The 25,401-nt window shown below is 46.0% G+C and overlaps 1 protein-coding gene across 2 annotated transcripts in view; it reads right to left on the bottom strand.

Annotated features, from left to right (window-relative positions):
* The window catches only part of TET3 (tet methylcytosine dioxygenase 3), a 145,982-nt gene that overhangs the window by 18,903 nt on the left and 101,678 nt on the right, over positions 1 to 25,401 (bottom strand). For both annotated transcript variants that reach the window (XM_043986352.1, XM_043986353.1), the window contains 2 exons: positions 15,865 to 15,955; positions 2,223 to 2,316 (listed from right to left, as the gene is read on the bottom strand). In XM_043986352.1, coding sequence (XP_043842287.1) covers positions 2,223 to 2,316; positions 15,865 to 15,955 — 185 coding nt within the window. The remainder of the gene's footprint in view (positions 1 to 2,222; positions 2,317 to 15,864; positions 15,956 to 25,401) is intronic.

Genomic DNA, 25,401 nt, shown 5'->3' with positions numbered 1-25,401 from the left:
AAGAAATTTTTACATGACCTGAGGTATATCACTATATAAAACTGGCATACATAACCTTTTACTGTGGCCAAATTTTTCTCAACCCCCACATTCAGTTACACAAATCCATGTGGGGTCATGACCCACAGTTTAAGAAGCTTTGATCTAGACTAATCTGGATGTGGGCAGGAATCCTCTCCATGACATTTCAAACAAGGACTGGACTGATCTCAGAATGATACCTCCAGGGACCACAAACTCACTCCCTTTGGGACATCTCCAATTTGCTAACTTTTCCTGCCATAAAGCCAAATCACCCTTCTGTGAGTCACCCCTGACTGCTCTGCCCTCTGAGGCAGAACAACCTGCATAGCTGGTATGATTAGCTGGCTCTTCTCATCTCTTCCTAGGACCCTGACGAGACACACGGTCTGAAGATGCTTCACAGGATGGCACACGGCCCTCTGGATGATGCCTGGCCTAGCAAGGGCCTTCCTGGGGGTAGCCAGAACTCTGTTCTAGAGTAGTCGTGCAGTATCTAAGACCACTGATTATCTCGCTCCTCCACTCACAGAACCTTCCGCGACTCCTCACTCTACCAAATGAAATACCCAAACTGTGTCCTGACAGCCGATGTCCTCCCACTGACCTAGCTCTGCCATCTTATTTCATCCTGCTTCAGGGAGCCTGTGTGACCTCGACCTCTCAGGAAGACTGGCCTAGGAGCTATTTGTCCTCACCTGCAGCCTCCAGGCATTCAGGCAGGTCTTCCTCTGGCCCCAAAAGAGACCTAATGCACTCTTTCCTCCCCATCGCAAATTTCTTTTTTTCCTGGCAAAAGCAATGGCTACTTCTGTTTTTACATTACAGTATTTCCAGAGATCAATTCCCCTTCCCCCAAACTTCTCCCTACTCTCTACCTCCACCAGCCAGGGAGCCTTCCCTTGTAACAAAGAACCGACACAGTAGCTACATTTAACCATGTTTGTGCCACTTTGTACCTACCATCATTTTCCTGCCCCTTCCTGGGCCAACATTACTTCAGTTAACACAATGATGCCACATTTGGCTTAATTGTCATATTCTCTTCATCCATGTACATTAACGGAGATTCTAACAATGATATGGTAGCTAATTCCCGTGAGCCTAGCCTATCCACTCCCATCTTCCCCAGCACACTTCAACCTCACCCCTTCTACAATCTTTGCCCACAGCTGGCCTTAAACACTTCCTGTGAGATCCTGGGAAAATCACTTAACCTGTTTTGTCCTAGTTTCACCACCTAAATAGGAATGATGATGACAATGATAACAACAACAATATAGCCCCTATCTCCCAGAGCTGTTGTTGGGATCAAATGAAATAGTATTTGTAAAAAGTGCTTAGCACAGGGTCCAGCACATAGTAGAGACTCTAGAAACGCTCAAGCACAGGGACCTTCTCCAGAAAGTTTTCCCTGTACTACACAATTAAAAGTCTTCTTTCCAGCTTTTTTTTTTTTGGTACGTTTTTCATAGGATAACTCTAGAAGTAGATTAGAGGCCATTGAGTCTACACACCTGATTTAACGCATGAGGAAACTGAGGCCTAGTGCTGTTAAGTGACCTGCCCAGAGTCACACAGCTAATGTCTAAGGGGGAATCTGAATGAAAGTCTTCCTAAGTCTAAGGCCAGTAGCCACATTCTGACTGGTTTGCTCAGTGACCTCCTTCACCACTAGCTTGCCCGGGACTATTTTGTAGTTCCCTGTCCTTAAAACCCCCTGATTCAGGTCACTTCTCCCCCACTGCATCATGGATGGTACTTTAGACTCTTTTCTATAACTTACCACATGTAGTACAAAGCTGGACCCTTGGGAGACTGAGAAGGGGGGGAATCACCTGTGACTGACATAGGGAATTCTTTTCACCAAGGCAAACCATCTTTAATCATTAGTTTTAGAGTTGCCTACTAATATTTGATATTCAATAACTAATGATCAGTGGATCCATCACTGGCTCCAGTATCTGTTAAGAACAGCTCTTTATTCAGTCAGTCATTTAGTAAATCAGTCAACAAACCCAGGCTAGAGCTGAGAGATGAGAACATCCCTAGCCATTATCCGCATGGAAACAAGAGAACAAATGAGAAACGTGAGCCTGGGGCCATCCCAGGACACAGTCTGCATTTGCAAGGGTGAGCCAAGGCCAAGCAGGCTGAGCTGTAGGCTGGCCCATCCCAGCTGGTGCGGCAGAAACACTTACCCACTTGGCGATGGGACAACCCCGAGAGCTCTTCCCTTCCTTGCCGGTGTAAACAACCTTTTCAATTCGTATTGCTTTCCCCTTCTCTCCATAGCTAGGGACAGAAAAATACTCATTAGTACAGTGCAGGGGCTCTGCTGGAGACCAGGGGCAGGGGCTATATTATAGATGGGGGTGGAAGGAAGGATCAGAGCCACAACACAGTGGCCTGGGAGGAGGGCCACGTTCTGATAGGAGCAGAAAGGTAGGGCTTGTGTTATCTGATGTTAAGAAAGAAGGGTAGTTATACAGTAACTATACTTGACCATGTTTGTGACACTTTGTACTTAAAGCTCCCTCGTCACACACACCCCTCTCTGCAGGAAAGGGGAGAGATACATTTCCTCTTCTCTAAGAAAGTTTGTATATAACTCTTAGAAGGATCAAAAGAAAGACCAGCCACCCCTGGAATTCTCTCTCTGGTTTGTGGTGTAGATGATCCCCCCAAATAAAAGCTCTCATAAGGGAGGGAGAAGGCATGTGGGTATATGTGAAAAATGATACCAGTTCTAAGTGGAAACAATATCCCTTTGAAAAGAAAAGGGGGGAAAAGGTAGCTATAAGCTAAACACAAATACCCATTACAGGTTGGGGGGGGGCCCACAGGACAAAAGGGGTCAGGGAATGGTCAATCTAGGGAGTAATGAAGACCTTCCCTTTCCTTATAGACGGGCACTTTCTCGGGCATTTGTAATCTTGCAGAACTGCCCGGGGCACTGAGAAGTCTGAGAGGCAGAACTCATATCCAGATCTTTCTGGCCTTGAGGCCAGTCCTCAATCCATTAAGCCATGTTGCTTCTCATGAATACAGATCGTGCTTAATAAATGCTTACTAAATTAAAGTGGCATCCAGTGATGGTTTTCCATAAGGAGCCCCCTGCTTACTTTTGGTTACTGCAATTCTTTTATCCTTGTTTTCCACCAGAATGGGTAAAGAAAGGCACTATGGTTCAACCTGCTGTCTACCTCATCATTAGCCCTAATGATAACAGAAATAATCATGATGATAACACTCAATCCCATTTCTATGGCACTTTAAGGATCACAGATAGATTATCTTTTTTTTTTTTAAAGTGAGGCAATTGGGGTTAAGTGACTTGCCCAGGGTCACACAGCTTGTAAGTGTTAAGTGTCTGAGGCTGGATTTGAACTCAGGTACTCCTGACTCCAGGACCGGTACTCTATCCACTGCGCCATCTAGCTGCCCCTACATTATCTTTTGATTTTCACAATAACCCATCAAAGCAGATATTATTATTATTTCTTCTTAATTAATGTGGGAACTGAGACAGAGCAAGGTTAAGTGACTGACCCAATGTCACACAGCCAGTAAACGTCTGAGGTGGGATTCAAATTCAGGCGCTGCCCCCCACCCCTCTTTATCTCTATCCACAGCAACATGTAGTTTATCATAGTAATTACCATGTGAATTTATGGAGAGCTTTAGGGTACATGATCTCATTTGAATCTCACAACAAATGAGCTAGGTGGTGTAATTCTGACTGACACTAGTACTAGCTCTGGGACAAGTCATTTAATCTCTCTCTACCTTAGTTCCCTTAAATGTAAAATAAGTTCCTTCCAGCTCTAAATATAGGATCCAACAATCTGCTCTACAGATGAGGAAACTGAGGTCAGAATAAATGCCTTGCCCAGATTCATTCAGCTATTAAATACCTGACACAAGAGGCAAATTTAGTCTTCCTAATTCCGAGTACAGCTCAATCACAACTATGCCACAATGCCTGGCTCTCTACTCTGATATCAGAAATGTGGTATCTCAGAGGTCAAAGAGCCCTCCCAAGGCGACCTGAACCTCAAGAAAAAACTCTCATTTAAAGCATAAGTGGGGGCCAGCTAGGTGGCATAGTGGATAAAGCACTGGCCCTGGAATCAGGAGGACCTGAGTTCAAATCCGGCCTCTGACACTTGACACTTCCAAGCTGTGTGACCCTGGACAAGTCGCTTAACCCTCATTGCCCTGCAAAAAACAAACAAAAAAGCATAAGTGCATTGATCAGAAAAATGCAAATTAAAGCAACTCTGAGATACCACCTCATACCTATCAGCTTGGCTAACATGACAGAAAAGAAAAATGACAAATGCTGGAGGGGATATGGAAAAATAGGAACGATAACGCATCACTGGTGGAGTTGTGAACTGGCTCAACTATTCTCATGAACCATTAGGAACTATGTCCAAAGGGCTACCAAACTGTGCCTACCCTTTGACCTAGCAATAGCACTACTAGGTCTGTAACCAAAAGATGAAAGAAAAGGGAAAAGGACCTATTTGTACAAAAATATTTCTAGTAGCTCTTTTCCTAGTGGCAAAGAATTGGAAATTGAGGGAATGCCCATCCATTAGGGAATGGCTGAACAAGTAATGGAATACTATTGTGCCTGTCTTACCCTGGGCAAGTCACTTCATTTCTGTCTTCTTTAGTTTTCGCAAGTATAAAGTGGGTATAATAATAGCATCACCACCCCCTTGACACTTGTAAAGTGCTTTGTACACCTTAAACCAGCTGCAGAAATGCTAACCACTCTTACACATTAGATTGTGAGACTCAAAACTGTCTTTTGTCTTTCTTTATACCTAGAGAACTTAGCACAGTACCTGGGTACCTGGCACACAGTAGGTGCTTACTAAATGTTTATCAGGGGCAGCTAGGTGGCATAGTGGATAGAGCACCGGCCCTGGAGTCAGGAGGACCTGAGTTGAAATCTGGCCTCAGACATTGGACACTTATATGTATATGTATATGTATATGTATATGTATATGTATATGTATATGTATACATATATATATATATATATATATATATAAAGTATTGGTGCCTCTTCATCCTTCGGAAGGCTTCCAGTATTGGAAATCTCCCCCCAAGATACCTGTTCACCCATTTAGATAGCTCAGGTGGTAAAGAAGTCCTTCAAATTTAGGTGAAATGTGCAGCTTCAGGAAGCTTCCACATTGGTCTAAGCCTGATAAATCTGCTGGAGCCATCACAGATTGGGATTGAATGGGGTAGAGTTAGGGTTAGGTCCACATTAAGTGCAAGCATCCCCAAATCACACAGGAAGGGGAAAAGCAAATAGATGGAAAATGGAACAGGTCTTGCAGTATTTCAGTAGCAATCCCATGTCATCACTGATGACAGCAAATGTACTTCCTTTAAACTTTGACATCCTAGTACCCGATACTGAGAGGAAAAAAGGCAATTACAAAAGGCACCATTATCCAAAAATACAAAAACAACCCAGAAGAAAGTCACCCATACATGTGCTTTCTTGTCTCTACAAAAAAAATCCACATATACAACAAAGGAGCCATCTCACACCTCACAACTGCCTGAGTAGTTTGGGGAATCCAAGGACTTCAGGAGAACAAAATGCATCCATAAAAACTCCATCCTCCAAGAAGGTGCTTCCACATTTACAATCAATAACACCTGACATTTCTATAACACATATTAGATCATTGGGGCTTCACAACCATTCTAGGAGCTGGATACAATAGGATTTCTTATCCCCAATTTACAAATGGTGAAAACAATCCCATGGAAGCTGAGTGACTTGGTCATGGTCACTCAGCTAGTTAGTGCTACACCCAAGACTCAGACCCAGGCTTTCCTGGCTGTCCAGCACTCTACCCACTACCCTACACTGCCTCACAAGAATCCTTGGGAGATATGACCAGAGATAACTGTTCAAGGATGCTCTGATTAGTATCACCAAGAGAAGCAGAAAACAGGGACAAATGCTCTGTAAAAATATTTGCGACTGTGATGAGAGAGATGCTCTTGATGCTAATGGCACTGTGCCATTGGACTCCAGCCCCAGAATACAACAGGGCCTCCTCAGTGAAGCCTGAACTCAGGAGACTGGCCTAACAATCTACATGGGGAGAAAAGTCAAGTGGAGGAAGAATGCATACTGCCCAGACAATGAAAGCTACCCAAGAGTGGAATGGTTTGTCTCAAAGGTGGCGTGCTTCCCCTCAATGTAGGTCATTGGCTCATAGAGACTTCTTTAAGAGAAGAGGAAAAAAAAAAAAAAGAATGGGGGCAGCTAGGTGATGCAGTGGATAGAGCACTGGTCCTGGAGTCAGGAGTACCTGAGTTCAAATCCGGCCTCAGACACTTAACAATTACTAGCTGTGTGACCCTGGGCAAGTCACTTAACCCCAATTGCCTTACTTTAAAAAAAAAAAAAGGAGGAAAATGAGGCCCAGAGAGGTTAAATTAATAGCCCTGGATCACACAGCTAGGAAATGTCCAAGGTGGGATTTGAATCTGAGTCTTTTGGACTTTAGGTCCAGTACTCTATCCACTGTGCCACCAGCTGCCTCTTTGATCAGAGGTTTGGAGTCTGGGAGCTTGTAGAGGGAATCGTTTTTTCAGGAATGGGTTGTTCTACATGATCTCTGAGGTCCCCAGTAACTGGGATATTCTGTGATCTTGTGTCCATGACCTGAAGCAAGATCGTATGCCACCAGCTCTCCACATGGGCACAGCAAAAGCAAAATAAGGTTAGCCCAGCACCAAGGAGGAAAGAACAAGTGAAATGGATTGTATTTATGCAATTCCAATGTGCTTCCAACTGTTCCTGATCCCAAACCCAGTTCTCATATGAATATTCTTTCAGTAAGAGGCGACTCAAAACCCGGCCTCAAGGTATGAAGACCTGAGTTCCTGCCCTCTCTCTGGCACATACTAGCTGTATGACTCTGGTGGAGTCACTCAGCCTAAGTCTTAGTTGCCTCATCTTTAAATGAAGCTAGGCAGGTAAGGCTAAGGAGATCAAGAACTAGTCTTGAAGGGGGCAGCTAGTGGATAAAGCACCAGCCCTGGATTCAGGAGGACCTAAGTTCAAACACTCAGACACTTGAAACTTACTAGCTATGTGACCCTGGGCAAGTCACTTAACCCAATTGCCTCACACACACACAAAAAAACACAACAACAACAACAAAACCTAGTCTTGAAGGCAGGAAAAGTTGAGTACATCCCTTACCCAGTCAGGGGCCTGAGTAACTCACTGAGACTCTCAGATCCTGCACTGGTGGAGTTTTCTTGCCAGGTGTTCCTTATACCCCTATACTAATGAAATTGGAAGGGGAAGGGGGGGAAGTAGAGAAGAGAGAGGAGAGACTGACTTTCTTGATGATGCTATTTATGGTCAAATCATGAAACATCATAATCCCCACCAAAACTAAAGGGTAGGTGATTCTCAAGGCTGGGGAGAAATTCCTGGTGGGCATTTGTAGGCCATAGGAGATTACCAATGATGACGTGTGGGTAAGAAGGGCATAAAGAATGTCACCAAGGATGTGTAGGACAAATGGGAGGTAGGCTGGTCATGCAGTGAATGTCTCCCAGGGTGCAAAGCTGGTGCACACAGAATATCATAACGCTAGAGCCCTTTGGTGGGCACTAGGGGAAAGGAGGTGGCTTGTTGGAGATCAAGGACAAGGGTCATGCAGGATGAAGGATCTGCCCTGTCAGAGGGCTACCACACTAACCTGACCACAGATCCAACAGAGACTATCACTAAGTGCTGACTAGAAATAAAGTTAGTTGAGGAATACATGAACTTTTTGGGGGGGGGGAGGGTTGGGGGTAGGTTGGTCTGGCCTTCTAATTTCCTTAGTATGCACCACTCCTCCTGTGGGGAAATTCTCTCCAATGATATAGATGCAACATCATCTGTAACTCAAGCACAAAGATCTTGGAGCACTGAGAATTTGTGAGTTACTCAATAAGTAATTATTATGAAGCACCTACTATGTGCCAGTCACTCTGCTAAATGTTGGGAATACAAAGAGAAGCAAAAACAACCCCTCATCTCAAGGAACTCTCAGTCCAGTGGGGGAGACAACACAGAGAGGGCTCTATACAAATAAGCTATAGACAGCTAATCTCAGGATAGAGCCAGCAGTGAAGGGAAGGAAGCAGGAGGGAATTCCAGGCATGGAAGACACCAGTGCAAACGGCCGCAGAGTTGGAAGATGGAATGTCCTGGGAGCAGAACAGCAGGAAGGGCAGCGTCACTGGATCCCAGAGGATATGGGGGAATAATATGTCAGGTAGGAAGGGGCCAGCCTGGGAGAGTCACACAGCCCCTGTGCATCAAAAACAAGACTTAAAGCCAGGCCTCCTGACTGGCCACTCTGGTAAAAGCCTGAGTAAGAAAGCCAGCTGTTTGAGTTCCATACCCAGAATCCCTCTGCCAGCTAACAGGCTTGGTAATAAGAGACTAAACAAGGATAACCTACGGTCAGTGAAAATTGCACCCAAGCTCCCACTAATTTCTGGCCCTTGATTTCTGCCAAACAGCAAACAGTTTTCCAAGAAAGTCACCCAAAGTCTGGTTTGATCTTCCTCCAGGACTTTGTGACTCAAACTAGAACGGGAGTCCCAAGGAATGTAAGGAGGAAGGAACAGCTTTTCTCGTAGGTGCTCAGAGGCGAAAGCTGCCGGTTAGGGGGAGTCTTGGCCACTTTCCGGCTTTGCAGTCAGGCCACATTCCCTACATAGCTGGCCTCAGGCAGCTGCTCGGGCATGAGAAAAGGGAGCAGATCCCCTGGCGGAGGAAGGGTGGGGGGGAGGAGTTATGTCATCAGGGCTCCCAGCCAGCGGAGTTCCCAGGGCCTGCATACCGATCACGGATGAATAAAGGCGCAAACATACACACACAGAGGCACATGCAGGCAAGCACATGGGCATATACACAGCTAGATCCACACCCTCACAGCCCAGCAGCACACAAAACAAACACTAACACAGCTGCCACTCAAAGCTACGGGATCGGAGCTGCAGATCGCAGACAGCTCTCCAGACCCCTAGAAAGACACGAGATCCCTTCCAAGGCATTCCTTTTGTGGTACTATGGCCAAAAGAAAAAATTCCTCACTCGAGGGACCAACTGAAGAGAATCTGATCTCCGCCGCTGTGGTCTTGAGACAATTCCACAACGGTGAGTATGGGGAACTCTGCTTGACAGCTCTGTAGGACACACAAGAACTTCAGTTCCACTAAGAAAGCCTCTAGGGAGACTGGGACATCTATGCAGTAATGAGGCCCTGAAGATCTTGGGCCTGATGGAGAGATACCTGTGCACGCATGCACGCACACATGTTCACAATCTAGTCATATACTTAGAACAAGCTCACAACTCTTATCAATGTCAGATCTGGAAGGGAGCTCAGAACATCTCTGAGTTAAAGAGGACCTTAGAATATGGAATGTCAGAGCTGAAAAGCAACTCAAAACAGAGGATCCCAGGACTGGGAAGGATGCCAAAACTCAGAATGCTAGAGCTGGAAAAGACTTTGGAACAGAGAATACTGGAACTGGATGGAACCTTAGAACACAGATTTTCCAAGTGGGGAGGAACCTTAGAACCCAAAATGTTAGCCACTTGTTCTAGTTGTAAAAACCACCTCATCTAGTCATACCTCTTCATTATATGGATGAGAAGCATTGAAAGGGTAATAGCTGAGGATGAGAGTTCATTGTGCATAGATGGGTGCATCTACCTAGGTAAGCAGAGGCAGAGTTGGCACTAAGAACTAGCTCTCCTACTCTTTGGCCAGCACGATGTCCATTGGCAACTCCCTAAATGCACAGGGCTAACTTGGTGCCCACTGGGGCCCATGCTGCCCTGCTGTAGTAACACTGGGAAATGTGCATCAGCAGCAGGATGGGCAGTACTACTACCCACAAAGTGGCATTTTAACTTCTTAAAATGAACTTCTTCTTAAGAAAGAAAGAACCTGCAACGAGGGTGACCTCAATATTTAGGAATCTGCAGCCATCTGCAGGCTGGTCCCAATGCCCACAGAGTGTCCTGATGCAGCAGGAGAGAGCTGAGAGGGGACTGACCTTGGGAGCCCAAAGACCCCAGTTGGAGTTTACCTTCACAATCTGACTTATCTGAGCCTCAGTTACACTATAGGTAATTTGCAGATGAAACATCTTAAACAATCTGCCACAGAGAGTTGGGCTAAGTTTCTAACAAGGTAATGGTGAAAATATCACTGGATTTAGAGCAATATCCGAGTTCAAGTTCCTGCTCTGCTCTAGGCTATGTGACCAGTGGCAAGTCAACTGCTGTACCTCAGTTTCTTTACCTGTAAAGTGGGAACAATACGGCTTATATTTGGATTGTACTGGTGGAAGCAAGCTCAGAGATTACCCTGGCACCCATATACCTAAGCAGAGTCTCAAGAGCTGGAAAGAATCTCATTAACCATCTTGGCCAACCTAAAGCCCAAAGGATTCTCCATGATTACCCGTACCATGAATGCTCATCCAGCTTCTGTTTGAGGAAGGAGCCATTATTATGGTGTTATCTTAGATTATATCTTTTGGGGCAGCTAGGTGGCGCAGTGGATAGAGCACCAGCCCTGGAGTCAAGAGGACCTGAGTTCAAATCCGGCCTCAGACACAATACTAGCTGTGTGACTCTGGGCAAGTCACTTAACCCCAATTGCCTCACTTAAAAAGCCCAGGGTCACACAGCTAGTGTCAAGTGTCTGAAGCTGGATTTGAATTCAGGTCCTCCTGAACCCAAGGTTGGTGCTTTATCCTCTGTACCACCTAGCTGCCCCCTGAGCCATTACCTTTCAAGGCAGCATAGGATTGCTCAAGTTGTTGGTGAGTTCTTTTCTGAGATCTAATCCAGATTTGCCTCTTCAGAAATATTAAGCATTCCTCTTACTACTACCAAGCTATTAAGCCGTTGCTGCTATGTGAAAAGCACTGTGCTAGATACAAAGAAGAAAGCAATTTCTATTCCAAAGGAAAATGGTCCCTGGTTCTGCCCATTGGTGCCAAACAGAAGTAAAATATCTCCTCCACATGAGGTTTTTAAAAAGTTCTTGTTCACTCATGTCTGACTCTTCATGATTCTGTTTTGGAGTTTCCTTGACAAAGATACTGGACAGGTTTGCCATTTCCTTCTCCAGCTCATTTTACAAATGAGAAACTGAGGCAAACAGGGCTAAGTAATTTGCCCAGGGTCACATAGCTAATTAGTGTCTGAGGCTGGATTTGAACTCATGAAGAGCCTTCCTGATTCTAAGGCCAGTGCTCTATTCACTGTGCCACCTAGCTACAAGACCTGATCCACAGCTATTCTTCCCCTCCTTCATTTCCACCCTCCCCCTTTCTGTTTATTGTAGAAATCAAACTAGAGGAAAACAAGTGGGCACGGGGGTGGGTTGAAGGATAATACCAGAGAAAGAATAATCCCAAGCAAAACAAACTTCCTGATCCCAAAGAAGGCTACCAAAAAAGGGGTAAAAGAAAACAAGAACTAGAATTTATGGTATTATCTTAGATTATATCCTTTATTTGGGGGGGGGCAGGGCAATGAGGGTTAAGTGACTGGCCCAAGGTCATACAACTCTTGGGTATCAGGTGTCTGAGGCAGGATTTGAACTCAGGTCCTTCTGAATCTAGGGCTGGTGCTTTCTCCACTGGGCCACCTAGCTGCCCCCTAGATTATATCTTAACTGTACATATATAACCTATATCAGATTACTTGCTGTCTTGGGGAGGGGGGAGGGAGAAGAATTTGAGACTAGAAATCATATAAAAACAAATGTTGAAAACTATCTCTACATGTAACTGGAAAATAATAAAATACTTTTATAATTTTAAAAAAAAAGTTCAATAAACAAGACAGCCATAAAAAAAAAAGACAGTTGGAGAATGGCTCAACAATTGCATAAGAGTGCAAAAGAGTATCATTTTACCATAAGACATGACAAACAAGTTCAGAGAATCCTGAACTGTAGGAACTGATGGGGAATTATAGGACCAAACAAGAGGATGATTTATACACAGAAAGCAAGTGAAAATTCTCCGGCACATCAGCGTTTAAGCAGCCTATCTGTTTCCTGCCACAGGTGATGGATACAAGGAACCAAAGGGGTGAGAGAAATACCTTGTGGGGCAGGGCCACTGGATGAATGAGTCTGGTTTGGCTACGCCTCTCCCCCCACCCCCTCCCCTCCAAACCCATTTCTCTTTCTCTCTCTCTGTCTCTAAAGGAATGTGGGCTAGCAATAGTGATGGTGAGTGCGCGCACACACGCACACAGCCACCAGAAAGGGAATAGGAGAAAGGACAGACAAGGGAGAGGGAAGAGAGAGACACAGTGTGTCTGTGTCTATGTCTTTGTCTGTGTCTGTGTCTGTGTCTGTGTCTGTGTGTGTGAGAGGAGGGATTAGCAAAGGACTTCTTAAAGTAAGAAAGGAGAAACAGACAGACAAAAGACATGCAGCCAGGCCCCCCAGGCAGACAGAGCAGAGCCTCTTCTCCTCAAGTTCATATGGCTGAAAACAAAACCACCTTCTTGCCGTTTGAATTCAAAGAGCTGAGGCTTCCTGCTCATCTGTCCATCTCTGTTACTGGCCGAGCTGGTATCATCAGGCTTTGGTCATGTGCTGACTCGGAGGGAGTGAGCCCCATACATAGGACCACAAGCACTGGAAGGTTTGGCAATGATGGTTACTTTCCTCCCTAGAGTCCCCAAAGCAAGAAGAAAGCACCTGTATCCCTGAGGGTCATAGTCCTGAGCACAGACCTATAGGACACAAACAATAGCAGCTCCCACTGGGGAACAGGTTTTAAAGATTGCCAAGTGCCTTTTCCCCACTTTACAGGGAAGGAAACTGAGGTTTCATGGGGTGAAGTGATGACCAGAGCAACAGACATGATCAATAACCGCCTTTGTACATATCAAGAACTTTGAAGAAGTTGCAAGGATGGGATGAAAGACCTTTCAATCACCTCTGATGGGGGAGGGGGACCTGGGACCACTGGGTTGGAAATCCTTCAAAATGGAAAGAAAGCATTGCAAGCCATTCTTTTTAATTTTTTTTTAAGTGAGGCAACTGGGGTTAAGTGACTTGCCCAGGGTCACATAGCTAGTAAGTGTCAAGTGTCTGAGTTTGGACTTGAACTCAGGTACTCCTGACTCCAGGGCCAGTGCTCTGTCCACTGCGCCACCTAGCTGACCCCTTTTTTTTTTTAAATTTTTTTTTTTTTGCAAGCCATTCTTTTAGTCAGCTTTCCACCAACCATGCCACCAACGGGTGAGGCACCAAGATCTACTTATTCAGCTCCACCCCTTTCCAACAACCCATTAACAAGCCCTTATGAATCATTTATTATGTAACTATGGACCAGCTCCAGGGAGGGCCCTAGCTAGTTCTGTGGTCTGGGGCTTGGTTTCCTCATGTGTGGCATGAGCAGAACCAGGAGAACATGGCACACAGAATGTAGACTGGAGCCAATGCTGTCCAGGGGGAAGAGCATTCAACTTGGGAGTCAGAGGACATGACTTCACTTCCTATCTCTGCCACTTACTATGATACCTTGGAAAAGTCATATCACTTCTCTGGACCTCAGATTCTTAATTTGTAAAATGAAGGGCCTCAACTAGACGGTGTGCAAGGTCCTTGTCAGCACCTGATCAATGATCCTGATCCAATTAACTCGGGGCTGAGAGCCCTACAGAATTGAATCCCAGAATGCCAAGAGTTGGAAGTTGGAGGGCCTTTCAGAGGCCATTTGGTCCAGCCTGCACTAAAACAAGGTCACCCATACTCTCCAGCACCACAGATGAGTGACCACACAGCCTCTGCTCAAAGATGTCCAGTAAGGAGAGCCCACTGCACCTCCCAAGTGTGGGACTGCCCCAAGTATAAAGAAGGGCTTTCTCTCCAATCTGTCAGCTTCTCCGTAGCCTCTACCCAACTCTCAGCGTTCTCTCCCCTGGGGCCAAGCACAACGGGACCAATTCGTTTTCCACTTGAAAGCCTTTCAAATATGTGAACTGCTTGTCATAGCACACTACTCTGCTCCAACAACCCAGCTCTTCTGCTCCAGGCTAAAGCTGCTGACTCTTCTCCCATCAATCCTTACATGACCCAAGGCCCTTCCAAATACTAGTTGTCCTCTAATTCCCAATGGCCTTCCTCAGATGAGTTGCCCACCACAATCCCCATGTGTTTTGACATAGACAGACTGTAGTGGCATAGTTAGCTCCCTCCATTTGCATGCCACCCCTTACACAGCTTACCACCGAACGAGGCACTGGTCAACATGTCCCTGGGCACTGGGGATCACTTACTCTCTTTGAGTGAATCCACTACAAGCTGCAACTCTTTCTTTGTATTTTTAAGTAGTATAATGGAAAAAGGCAATTACTTAGTATCCATCAGAGAAAGTAACTTCCCAAGTCTGTGGCTTATACCAAATACTTAAAAAAAAAATAAGAATTCTAATTTAAAGACAATGAAAAGGTTATGGCATCCTCATAGAATCTGAGGGGTAAGGGACCACAGATGTTATCTTGTCCTTTTGGGATACCCGACCAACAATTGCTGCCACATCACACTTGACAAGTGTTCACAGAGCATTTGCCCAAAGACCCTCCCAACAATTAATTTATATAGTGCCTACTCTGGATCAAGCACTTTGCTAAGCACTTCACAAATATCATCTGATTTCATCCTAACAACAACTCTGGGAAGTAAGAACTATTATTCTCATTTTACACTTAAAGAAACTGAGGCAAAACAGGCTAAATGAAAAATTGCCCAGGGTCACACAAGTAGATTGGAACCCAGGCCCAGCACTCTATCCACCATTCCATCTAGCTACCTAAAATGTCCATAATCATAGACCAAGTTGTCTTACTAAGCATGTAATCTCAAGGAGATCATGCTACCATCATATTCACAGCAGCATTTTTTTCTGGTGATGGCAAAGAAAGCCATGTGTTCTGTGCCCTCCACTGCAGAATAAGTGGCCAAATGTGGCACATCAATAAGGGAATGCCACTGTATCATGAGAAGCAATGAAAACGAAGAGTTCAGAGAAGCAGAGGAAGACCTATATGAACTGTGGCAAAATGGAAGGAGGTAGAACCAGGGAAAGAGTCAACACAATGACAAAGATGGCACAGAAAAGGACGAGAGCATGGAGAGAACACGACGGAACTCAATAACCAATCTTGGCCATGAGGAAACACAACGGAGGACTATGGGTATAAAATGTCCCCTATGCTTTCAGAAGTGGTCCTTGTGTGAGCTGGTTTTACTTAATCCTGCTCCATTCCCACTACACCCTCCTAAGAAAGGCTCACTTGATCAGGAAGGAGAGAGGATTATGTTGGGGCAAGGGGAGAGGAGATGGTCTTCTGATTCGTCAACCATACAATAATACTGAGAGGTGAGTCACTACCATCATTCAACCCCTCTCAAGATTTTATTTGCTGATGGTTTCAGTGGTTGGGAAGTTCTTCCTTGTAATGAGCTCCCACTTATTACCCAAGAACTACACTTTACCCCTCCTCCTTTAAGATCTCTCCTCTACTGACCAGCAATGGGACCAATACATGGCTCCCTGGTCTAAGTGAGGTCTGGGGCAGCCTCAGAGATCTGTGGCCAAGAAGCCAATGGATGGCTGCTAGGCCCATATTCCCTCTGCAACCCACATGGGCCAGTTAGAGTGACAACCTCCAACTTTCCTGAACCTGGCTTCCAAGTTGCTCCCAGGCCTACCTGAGGCCAAGTCCCACTTACCGGTCCTCCATCAGCTCTCGGATGGCTGCCACAGAGGGCCCAGCCCCCAGGTGGGTGTAATATGGGCCTTCATCTTTCTCCACTATTTGCTCTGGTTCGAGAGGGAAAGAAAAAAATAAAATTATTTCATCAGTTGTCAAATGTTTACTGAGTGTCTGGTATGTACAACACATGGGAGGGGGAGGAGAACATAACACAAGATAAGGAATCAAAGGGTCCTGAATTCAAATCCTGGTTCTACTACTGATTGGCTAGGCTGTGTGACTTCACACAACTACCATGACATCTCTGGGCCTTCCTTCCTCATGCAAAATCAGGCCACTGGAGCAGATGATCACTAAGGTCATTTGCAGCACTGACATTCAATGATCCTAGAATTTTAAGACTCTTACACACTGTCCTCAAGGAGCTCATAGTTGCACTGGAGAGACACCACATACATACCTAGAAAAAATGACAATACTAAGGACAACAGTGAGACAGTGCAGCATGGCAGGCAGAGGCAGTGTGACCCTGGGTAAGTCTTTTAATTTCCCAGTGCTCTGGGAAACTCTAAAACAATAAGTTGCAGAGAAGCTGCCTATCTGCTTTGTAGAAGGGACTGTCTTCTGGGAGTTCCCTAAACCAAGGAAATCTTGCTCCTTATCCTCTACCAAATAAGGCAGACATTAAACCCATAGCCAATTAGAAAACTCGGGATCCCCTGATATTGATTAGGGATGAAGGCTTCATGGAAAAGGTTCAGCGGGGGTGACTTTCTGAAGATGGGAAGGAGGATGGGGTGGGGGTTGCAAATGCCCTGCAAAGGGCAAAGCAGGGGCTCTAAGGGTGAGCCCCCCACCCATTTCAGAGCTTATCTTTCTTCAGATGGGAGATGTTTGATAATGTTTTTAGTCCTAATTTTACTTCCTCAGTATACATAGAGTAAGTATAGCATTCCCCAAATAAACAAAACTCATCTCCTACACATAGCCAACAAGTTCAAAACACACCAGACCCCAACTTCCCAAGGTAATCAACAAAAAGAGCTGACCCCATTGAATGGATACCCAGCAGGGTCAGGTCTTCAGACTCCGAATTCAGTGTCACAACTCCTCCTAGCAAAAATAACAACGCCAGTTGGCAACAAAAAGTGTTTGAGAACCACAGGGACAGAGGAATGGGTTGCAAAGACCCAGGAAGGCACAAAAGCCAGAAACACAGAATCATGGATGGCAGGGCTCTCCGTCCCCTTGCTGATCTGGCTAGAGTTGAGAGTGCTCCATAGGGTAGTGGGAACCACAATGTAAATGGCGGTGAATGCCAGACTAAGTAACCCAGTAGGAATGGGGAGGCAATGAAATGGGTATACTTCTCAGGTTTTCCAATGAAAGGATTAAGAATGACCAGACCCAGAATCCCACGTTTTCTGAAGCTGCAGGGAAGCTGATTCAATTTGAGGCAGCGTGCAAGGTGCATCGTCTTACGTGTAGACTGAAATGTTCAGAAGGGCATGGCTAATGGGGGGGGGGGTTTGTTTTGCTTGACTAAACATACTTGTCCCAAGTTTTGTTTTTCTTGCTTTCTCAATAGGTGGGCAGGGAGAGGGGAGAGCTGAAAATAAAGTAAAATAGAATTTTAAAAGAAGACAGAAAAAAGTATACTCTTATTTTCCACCTTAAAAACTCTGGCAGAGGGGCAGCTAGGTGGCGCAGTGGATAGAGCACCAGCCCTGGAGTCAGGAGGACCTGAGTTCAAATGTAACCTCAGACACTTAACACTTACTGGCTGTGTGACCCTGGGCAAGTCACTTAACCCCAATTGCCTCACCAAAAAAAAAAAAGACCTTGGTAACATGGAGGGAAAAAAAAGCGGGGGTGGGGGGGCAGCTAGGTGGTGCAGTGGATAGAGCACCAACCCTGGAGTCAGGAGTACCTGAGTTCAAATCCGACCTCAGACACTTAACACTTACTAGCTGTGTGACCCTGGGCAAGTCACTTAACCCCAATTGCCTCACAAAAAAAACCCAAACCAAACCAAACAAAAAACTCTGGCAAACCTTGCATCCTGCCTCAAATTGAATGAGCTACCCCAATTTGCCCTGAAATTCAGGGCAAAAAATATGGTTTCTGGGTCTCGTCATCCTTAATCTTTTTATTTCCTCAGCTGGCATCCAAGACCATTTAAATTGTGGTCCCAACTGGACCACTTCCCCATGAAACACCCTCATCTCTAGCCAGAAAGTCTGGTTCCTAAGGTAGAAGGGTGAAGAGTGGGGGAGGTAGGAGACTGAACCGAAGTTAGGGTGCCACAATCCGAATTCTGTGCTCTATTCCTCGATAAGGCTAAACCAGACACTTCTCCCATGATTTAAGGCCAGCAGAGCCTTTGCTGCTGTCACTTCATCTGGGCCTCACAAGAAGCCCAGAAGGAGGAACTATAGGTAAGAAACAAGAACTAACAAGCTGGGAGGTCTACAAGCCCAGCTAGAGGAACTGGTGCTGGAAACCAGACGTTCATGGTCGTCAAGAGAGCAATGGGACTCACTTGTTGCTCACAGGGGAGAGAGACAGAGACAGAGAGAGACAGACATAGAGACAGACACAGAGACAGAGACACACAGAGAAAGAAACACAGAGACAGAGAGAGACAGACACAGAGACACAGAGACACACAGAAAGAAACCCAGAGACAGAGAGACAGACATAGAGACAGACAGACACAGAGACACACAGAGAGAAAGAAACCCAGAGACAGAGAGACAGACAGCTTTCAAAGTGAAGATTCACAGGGTCATGGACTGAGAGCCCCCAGGGCTCTATCTCTGAGGTTGCTGAGTCCAATTGAACCTGGACCTAATTTTGCAGATGAAGAAACAGACCCTGAGCAGTGGACACTGGAACAGAAGCGCCCAATCCAGAAGACCTTTGTTCCTTCTGCTGTGCCACCCCAATCCCAGGAGCACTTAATCTAATTGAATATAGGCAGCAAACCTGTGAGGTTGGTAAGACAGGTATCACTAGCCTTGTTTTAAAATGCTGAGGAAGGGGCAGCTAGATGGCGCAGTGGATAGAGCACCGGCCCTGGAATCAGGAGTACCTGAGTTCAAGTCTGGCCTCAGACACTTGACACTTAACTAGCTGTGTGACCCTGGGCAAGTCACTTAACCCCAATTGCCTCACTAAAATAAAAAAAAAATTAAAATGCTGAGGAAACCAAGCCTTAAGAGAAATGAAAGACTTAACAAAAGCTGGGAGAGAGGCCTCACAACTTATTAGGTCCATCTCTCTCAAGTAACATCTGAGGAAACTGAGGTCCAGAAGGGCTGAATGGTATAGTGAAGAGAGTACTGGAATTAGAGTTAGGACGCTCTGAGTGTGAGTCCTCCCTTGCACCCGTATTAGCTGTGTGACCTCAAGCTGGCTGCACTGTCTCTCTGAGCCTTGACTACCTCCTTAGTAAAATGGAGAAAATAGCCCATGCCTCACCAGGGTGTTGTAAAGATCACATGGGGTTGTGTATCAAGCACTTTACCTGCTGGCATTTACTTATTACAGGTTATTACTGGGGCAGGGCCAAAAGGTGACCCAGAGTTCTCTTCCGTCATCTGTTATCCCGTGTTTGCGGGGGATCGAGCACCATCCAAAAAGGGGATGAGACAGGTTTCACAAGCAGGACTGGTCAACAGGGAACAAACAAAAAACCAAATGATGGGGCCCAAATAGGAACAAAAGTTTACTGAGGCCACAGGAAACGTCCTTGGGAAGGGAAGCAGGTATTGGTTCTCCTAATGCCACAGCTTTTCAAAGGACGGGGTCTGTTCTCCCCAAGGACAAGGCCTGCATCAGCTCTTAGAAAGGTGGAAGAAGAGGGATGGAGACCATCCCTCAAGAATGGGGAAAGTGACTTAGCAAAGGGAGAGCATCAGCTGGGGCAGAGGGAGACCATTCGTTGGTTATTGTGGTGTTTTCATTGCTTTGGATAAATCGAAGACTAGAGGGAGTGATGCAGAATGGGAGTTTAGGGATGGGGTGGGGCAGGAAGAGCAATTGAGAGAGATCTTTCCAAAGCAGTTGAGTAAGAAGATCCCAGCAACCCTCAGTGGCAGAGCTGACAGACCCTGGAGGGATGTCATGTCATCTAAGTCCAACCTGGACCTGGACCTGGACCAAGAAACTCCTTTACTTTCACCCCTGGCAAAGACCACACAGCCTTTGCATGATAAGGCAGAGAAGTGGTACAATGGATAGAGCACTGGTTTTGGAGTCAAAAGATCTGAGTTCAAATCCAGCCTCAGACACTTACTAGCTGTGTGACCCTGGTTAAATCATTTAACCTCTATTAGTGTCTGTTTCCTCATCTGTATAATGGGGATAGTAGTATCTGCCTCTCATGATATCATTAGGCTCATCTGAGATACCATTGCACAGCGCCTGGCACATAGTAGGAAGTAAATAAACGTAAGCTATCACTATCGTCACCACCATTTAGTGATGCTTCCTGAGGCCCTTTGTTCCTCTCCTGGACTGGCTCAGATAGTTAGGAAGGTTTTTCTGATGTCAAGTCAAACCTTCTTTGTAACTTTCACCCATTTCACTCTTAGGGGGCTGAGTTCTGTTCTCAGGAGCCAAGCAGAAGAAGTCTAAGTCAATTAGTGAGGCAATCGACAAACATTTTGTAAATGCCTAGTATGTGCCAGGAGCTAAGGTCATGAAGGGGGAAAATGGAGCAGTCCCTTCCCTCAGGGAGCCACATTTTAAGAGGGGACCCCACAAATTGGGGAAGAAGAGGGTGGGAGTTAGCAGCTGGGGAGATCAGGCAAGGTTTCATGTAAAAGGTTGTGCTGGAGCTGAGGATTCTGAGTGGAAGGGGTGAGGAGGGGGCATGGCCAGTACAGCTCTGGCCAGGGCACAGAGGGCCCTGTGGGAAGAACAGCAAGGTCAGGCTACTGCTACCCACGGAGTGTCTGTGTGTGGAGGGGAAGGCCTGAGTCTAAAGCCTGGGCCAGGCTACAACAAGGGCTGCAAAATGCCAGTGTTTCCTGGTACACAGCCAATGCTTAATAAATGCTTTCCTTCACACAGAGACTTAAATGATCAGAGTTCATTCTTAAGTTTGTGAGGTCAATTATCCAGGTGTCCTCCAAATGAAAACTGCCCTTGGAACGAGAGTCAGAGACCAAACCCTGGACTGGAAGTACCATAGAACAGACCCAAAGAAAAGGATCCCAACACTCCTGAGCCCCCTCACAGAAATCTAGGGCTAAAAAAGGCAACATGCAGCCAATTCCCCATTGCCAGACCTGTGATTGGGTCATCCTTTCTGGAAAGGAATTGGAAAATTATGTAAAAACAATAAAAAAAGCTTTTTGTCCTTTCACCCACTGGTAAAACCCCCACTCCTGAGACTAGAACTATTCACAGTCAGTAACCACTTACTAAGCACTTACCATGTGCCAGGCACTGTGCTAGGCCCTGGAGATGGAAAGGCAAAAGATAATTCTTGCCCTTGAGAATCCAACAGTCTAACGCTTCTACCCTGAAGGATGTCATTTAAAAGACTCGACTATACAAACATGTTCATATCAGTCTCTGAGCAACCAGGGCTCAGTGGCATCTTCGATGGCTCAATGGGGCCAACTTTCTGGCCCAGGATGGTAAGATCACCTTACACAAGATTTTCCAAGTGCTGGGCATATTTTCTTGGTTTCCAACTTTTCAAAAATAAATGCAAGTGATGCTACTATATGAACACATTTATACATCTGAGTCTTTTTACTAGTATCCTTGGAGAAGAAATCCATTGGCTTGTGAGCTCCTTAGGATCAGGGGCTGCCTTCTGCAAGATTTCTAAGATACCTAGTAAGTAGCCCCGAATGAATTCCAGCCCAGATCCTGTAACTCCAAACCTATCATTTGACTGCAGTACCACAACTACCCAAGGAAAGGAAATGGCAATAACTCTGATTTTACTGACCACAACACTCCTCCTGGGCACCCCCCATTAGAATCTAAGCTCCTTGAGGGCAGGGACTACCTTTTCTTACTTTTACTAGGATCTCCAGTGCTTGGCATGTAGTAAGTACTCAATACATGCCTTTTCATTATTCTGGACCTGTTATTTTCATTGACATAAAACTCTCCACCCTTGCAGATCAGCAACTCCCAACTGTGATTCATTCATGGGAGGGAAGGAGGGAGGGAGGCAGGGAGGGAGGGAGGAAGGAAGGGAGGGAGGGAGGGAGGGAGGGAGGGAGGAAGGAAGGAAGGAAGGGAGGAAGGGAGGGAGGGAGGGAGGGAGGGAGGGAGGGAGGGAGGGAGGGAGGGAGGGAGGGAGGGAGGAAGGAAAGAAGGAAGGAAGGAAGGAAGGAAGGAAGGAAGGAAGGAAGGAAGGAAGGAAGGAAGGAAGGAAGGAAGGAAGGAAGGAAGGAAGGAAGGAAGGAAGGAAGGAAGGAAGGAAGGAAGGAAGGAAGGAAGGAAGGAAGGAAGGAAGGAAGGAAGGAAGGAAGGAAGGAAGGAAGGAAGGAAAGGAAGGGAGGGAGGAAGGAAGGGAGGGAGGAAGGAAGGAAGGTAGGAAGGAAAGGAAGGGAGGAAGGAAAGGAAGGGAGGAAGGAAAGGAGAGAGGATGGAAAGGAGGGCTATGAGGAGGACAGGAAGGAAGAAGAAAGGAGATTTATTAAGTCCCTTCTGTATGTCAGGCAATGTGCTTAGAGCTCTACAAATATTATCAAGAAATAGGCCCTGGACCCAGACCCACTTGATTCGAAGAGCAGACCTCCCACTACTAGCTCATGCTGCTTCTCAGTAGGTTGCTAGGCAGGTCAGTAGGGAGGTCGGTAGGTGGGCGGCTAAATAGCCAGATACACTGAATGACTCTAGGTTTCTACACTGGGCCAATGCCAGAGACAGGAGATATTTCAGCCAAGTCCATGACTAAGGCTCACCAGATATTCTGATGAGTAAGAAGGAGAGGTGTGGGCCGGATGACATTAATGTTGAGTCGCAGTTGCTTGCATAACCTGACTCTAAGAAAGGTGATTAATACAGTGCGGTCAACCTGCAGCAAGGCCCCTGGGGGACTATTACTGCCTAGAGCCCAATTCGGTTAAAAGAAAACAAAACCCACCACACTTTTATCAATTAACTGGAGGAAGCCCTTGGGGACATGTTTCTAAAACCTCCCTGTGACACAAAGCTGGGAGGGGAAGCCCCCTTGTTGGATGACAAGCTTGGGATCCAAACGTGGATCAATGACAGACTATATGGGATATGAGGGGAAATGGTCTTGTTTGGGGGCCATTCAGGGAAGAAGGAGGAAGGAGGAAGGAAGCATTTGATTCAGGCTTTAAAGGACAAGAAGAATTCAGCAGGCAAATAAGAGGTGAGAGGGCATTCCAGGGAAAACCATAAGCAAAGGTACAGAGTCAAGGAGAGATACAGAAAAGGTAAGGCTGGAGAAGGAGGGTGGAAATGGAAGGTTTTGAATGATAAGGAATCCTATGGAGTATAAGGAGCCTCCCCGCCACCCAATCATTGTTTAAAATAACATCAGTAGGGAGCAGCTAGGTGGTGCAGTGGATAAAGCACTGACCCTGGATTCAGGAGGACGTGAGTTCAAATCTGACACTTACTAGCTGTGTGAGCCTGGGCAAGTCACTTAACCCTCATTGCCCAGGAAAACAAAAGAAAAAAAGAAAAGAAAAGAAATGCTGGTGGATTGATTATTGAATGAGGGAAGGGGCAGAATGGGAGGAGTTAATGCACTTAATTATGGACATTTAGCCTGATGTACTAGTGGGAAATGGAACGGGATTTCACCTGGGGCTCCTTTGGGTGACTTCATAATTTTGAGCCTCTTGAAGTTGAATTGGGGTCTTTATCCTCCATAGAGGTTAAGGGGGTAGCCTCTAGTAGAGGCCACAATTTGGTATCCTCACCTGATGGTACTCCCAGGGTAGCACAGGATTGGCTGCTGAGTGAAGGACCTTGAGTGGGGGCAGGAGGGAAAGCTGGATCTTAACCCACATTGCAGTGAAGGTCACTGAAAGAGGCCTGGGGCCTCTTGGCTACCTGTTTGATATAGACTACCCAGATCTGTGCTGGGGGCGAGTGACAAACCTGGAAGTGCCATCATCTCTGCTGTGCATCTGACATTTCTGGGGCTGCTTGGCCCATCTAATTGTTCTTACTTCAGAAGACCTATTGTGAATTGCCTTCACCCTCCCTCAGCCCCCTCCCTGCCCCCCACCCACATTTCCAGGCTGGCTATGTAGGTGTGGTGCTTAGAAGAAAACTCAGGATTAACAATACAGGTAAATTTGAGACTTGGAGGGTCTTGCGTGGGCTGATGATGAGTGAGATGAGCAGAACCAGAAGAACATGGTACACAGTATCATCAACATTGAGTGTTGATCTACTGTGATGGACTAGATTCTTCTCAACAATGCAATGGTACAGAAGGGTTCCAGGGAACTTGTGATGGAAGAGGAACTCCAAATAAAGGAAGAAAAAAAAAAAAAAGAACTGTGGCATATAGATGCTGAATGAACCATACTATTTCTTTTGTTTTAGGTGCTGTTGTTTTGCTATTTTGAGGTTTTTCGTCATTGCTCTGATTTTTCTCTTATAACATGACTAATGCAGAAATATGTTTAATGTTAATGTGTGTGTGTGTGTGTGTGTGTATATATATATATATATATATGTATGTATGTAGCCTGTATCATATTGCCTGTATCATATTGCCTGTATCATATTGCCTGCTATCTAGGGGAGGGGGGAGGGAGGGGAGGGAGGGAGAAAAATCTGAAATTGGAAAGCTTGTATAAACAAAAGTTGAGAACTATCTTTACATGTAACGGGAAAAAAAATACTTTAGAACTCAAAAAAACCCAATACAGGTAAATTTGAGACTCAGCTACGGAGATGTGGGTGGGTGAAGACAAGGGGTATGAGTCCTTTTGTCAGAGAAAGACAAACAGACAGAGCAAGACAAACTGAGGCCCTTGGGGAGTTCATGTAATGGGGGACATGAACCTTTCTCCTTTCGGCCCTGTTCAGAGCCTCCAGATCTGCCCTTCTCCCCTCCCCTTCAGGGGAAGAGGCTACAGGAGGGGCCTGAGTCAATCTGCCTGACTTCACCCAGGTAGAAGAGGCCAAGCTACAAGGAAAGGAAAGACTGAGCCTGGGGGCTGGAAGGGAACAATGACCAAGGACAGAAAGGCCCTGGATTTGGCAGTAGTTGCCCAAGAAGACCCCATGAGTGGAAGGCGTGACCTGGAAAAAGCAGGTGACCAGATTGTTACGTGTTGACTTTGCAAGGGTGGGGGTGGGGGTAGGGGAGAAGAAGGCCCACCAAGAAAAAGGGGGATTTGAAAGAAAAAGGCCCTAGGAATAGAGACTGGCATGGGGCAGCCCCAGAGTGGAAGCTGGCACCTTCTCAACCACTTAGAGTCTTCAGGAGTTGCCTAGAAAGAGGTATGACTTGCCTAACATCATACCGCCAGTAGGTCACAGGTGAAGGACTGGAACTCAGACCCCCCTGACCCTGAGGCCAGTG

The sequence above is a fragment of the Dromiciops gliroides genome, chromosome 2 (genome assembly GCF_019393635.1).
Source record: "Dromiciops gliroides isolate mDroGli1 chromosome 2, mDroGli1.pri, whole genome shotgun sequence".
Lineage (NCBI taxonomy): Eukaryota > Metazoa > Chordata > Mammalia > Microbiotheria > Microbiotheriidae > Dromiciops > Dromiciops gliroides.
The sequence above is the reverse complement of the archived record's forward strand: the minus strand, read 5'-3'. Positions and strand labels throughout refer to the sequence as shown.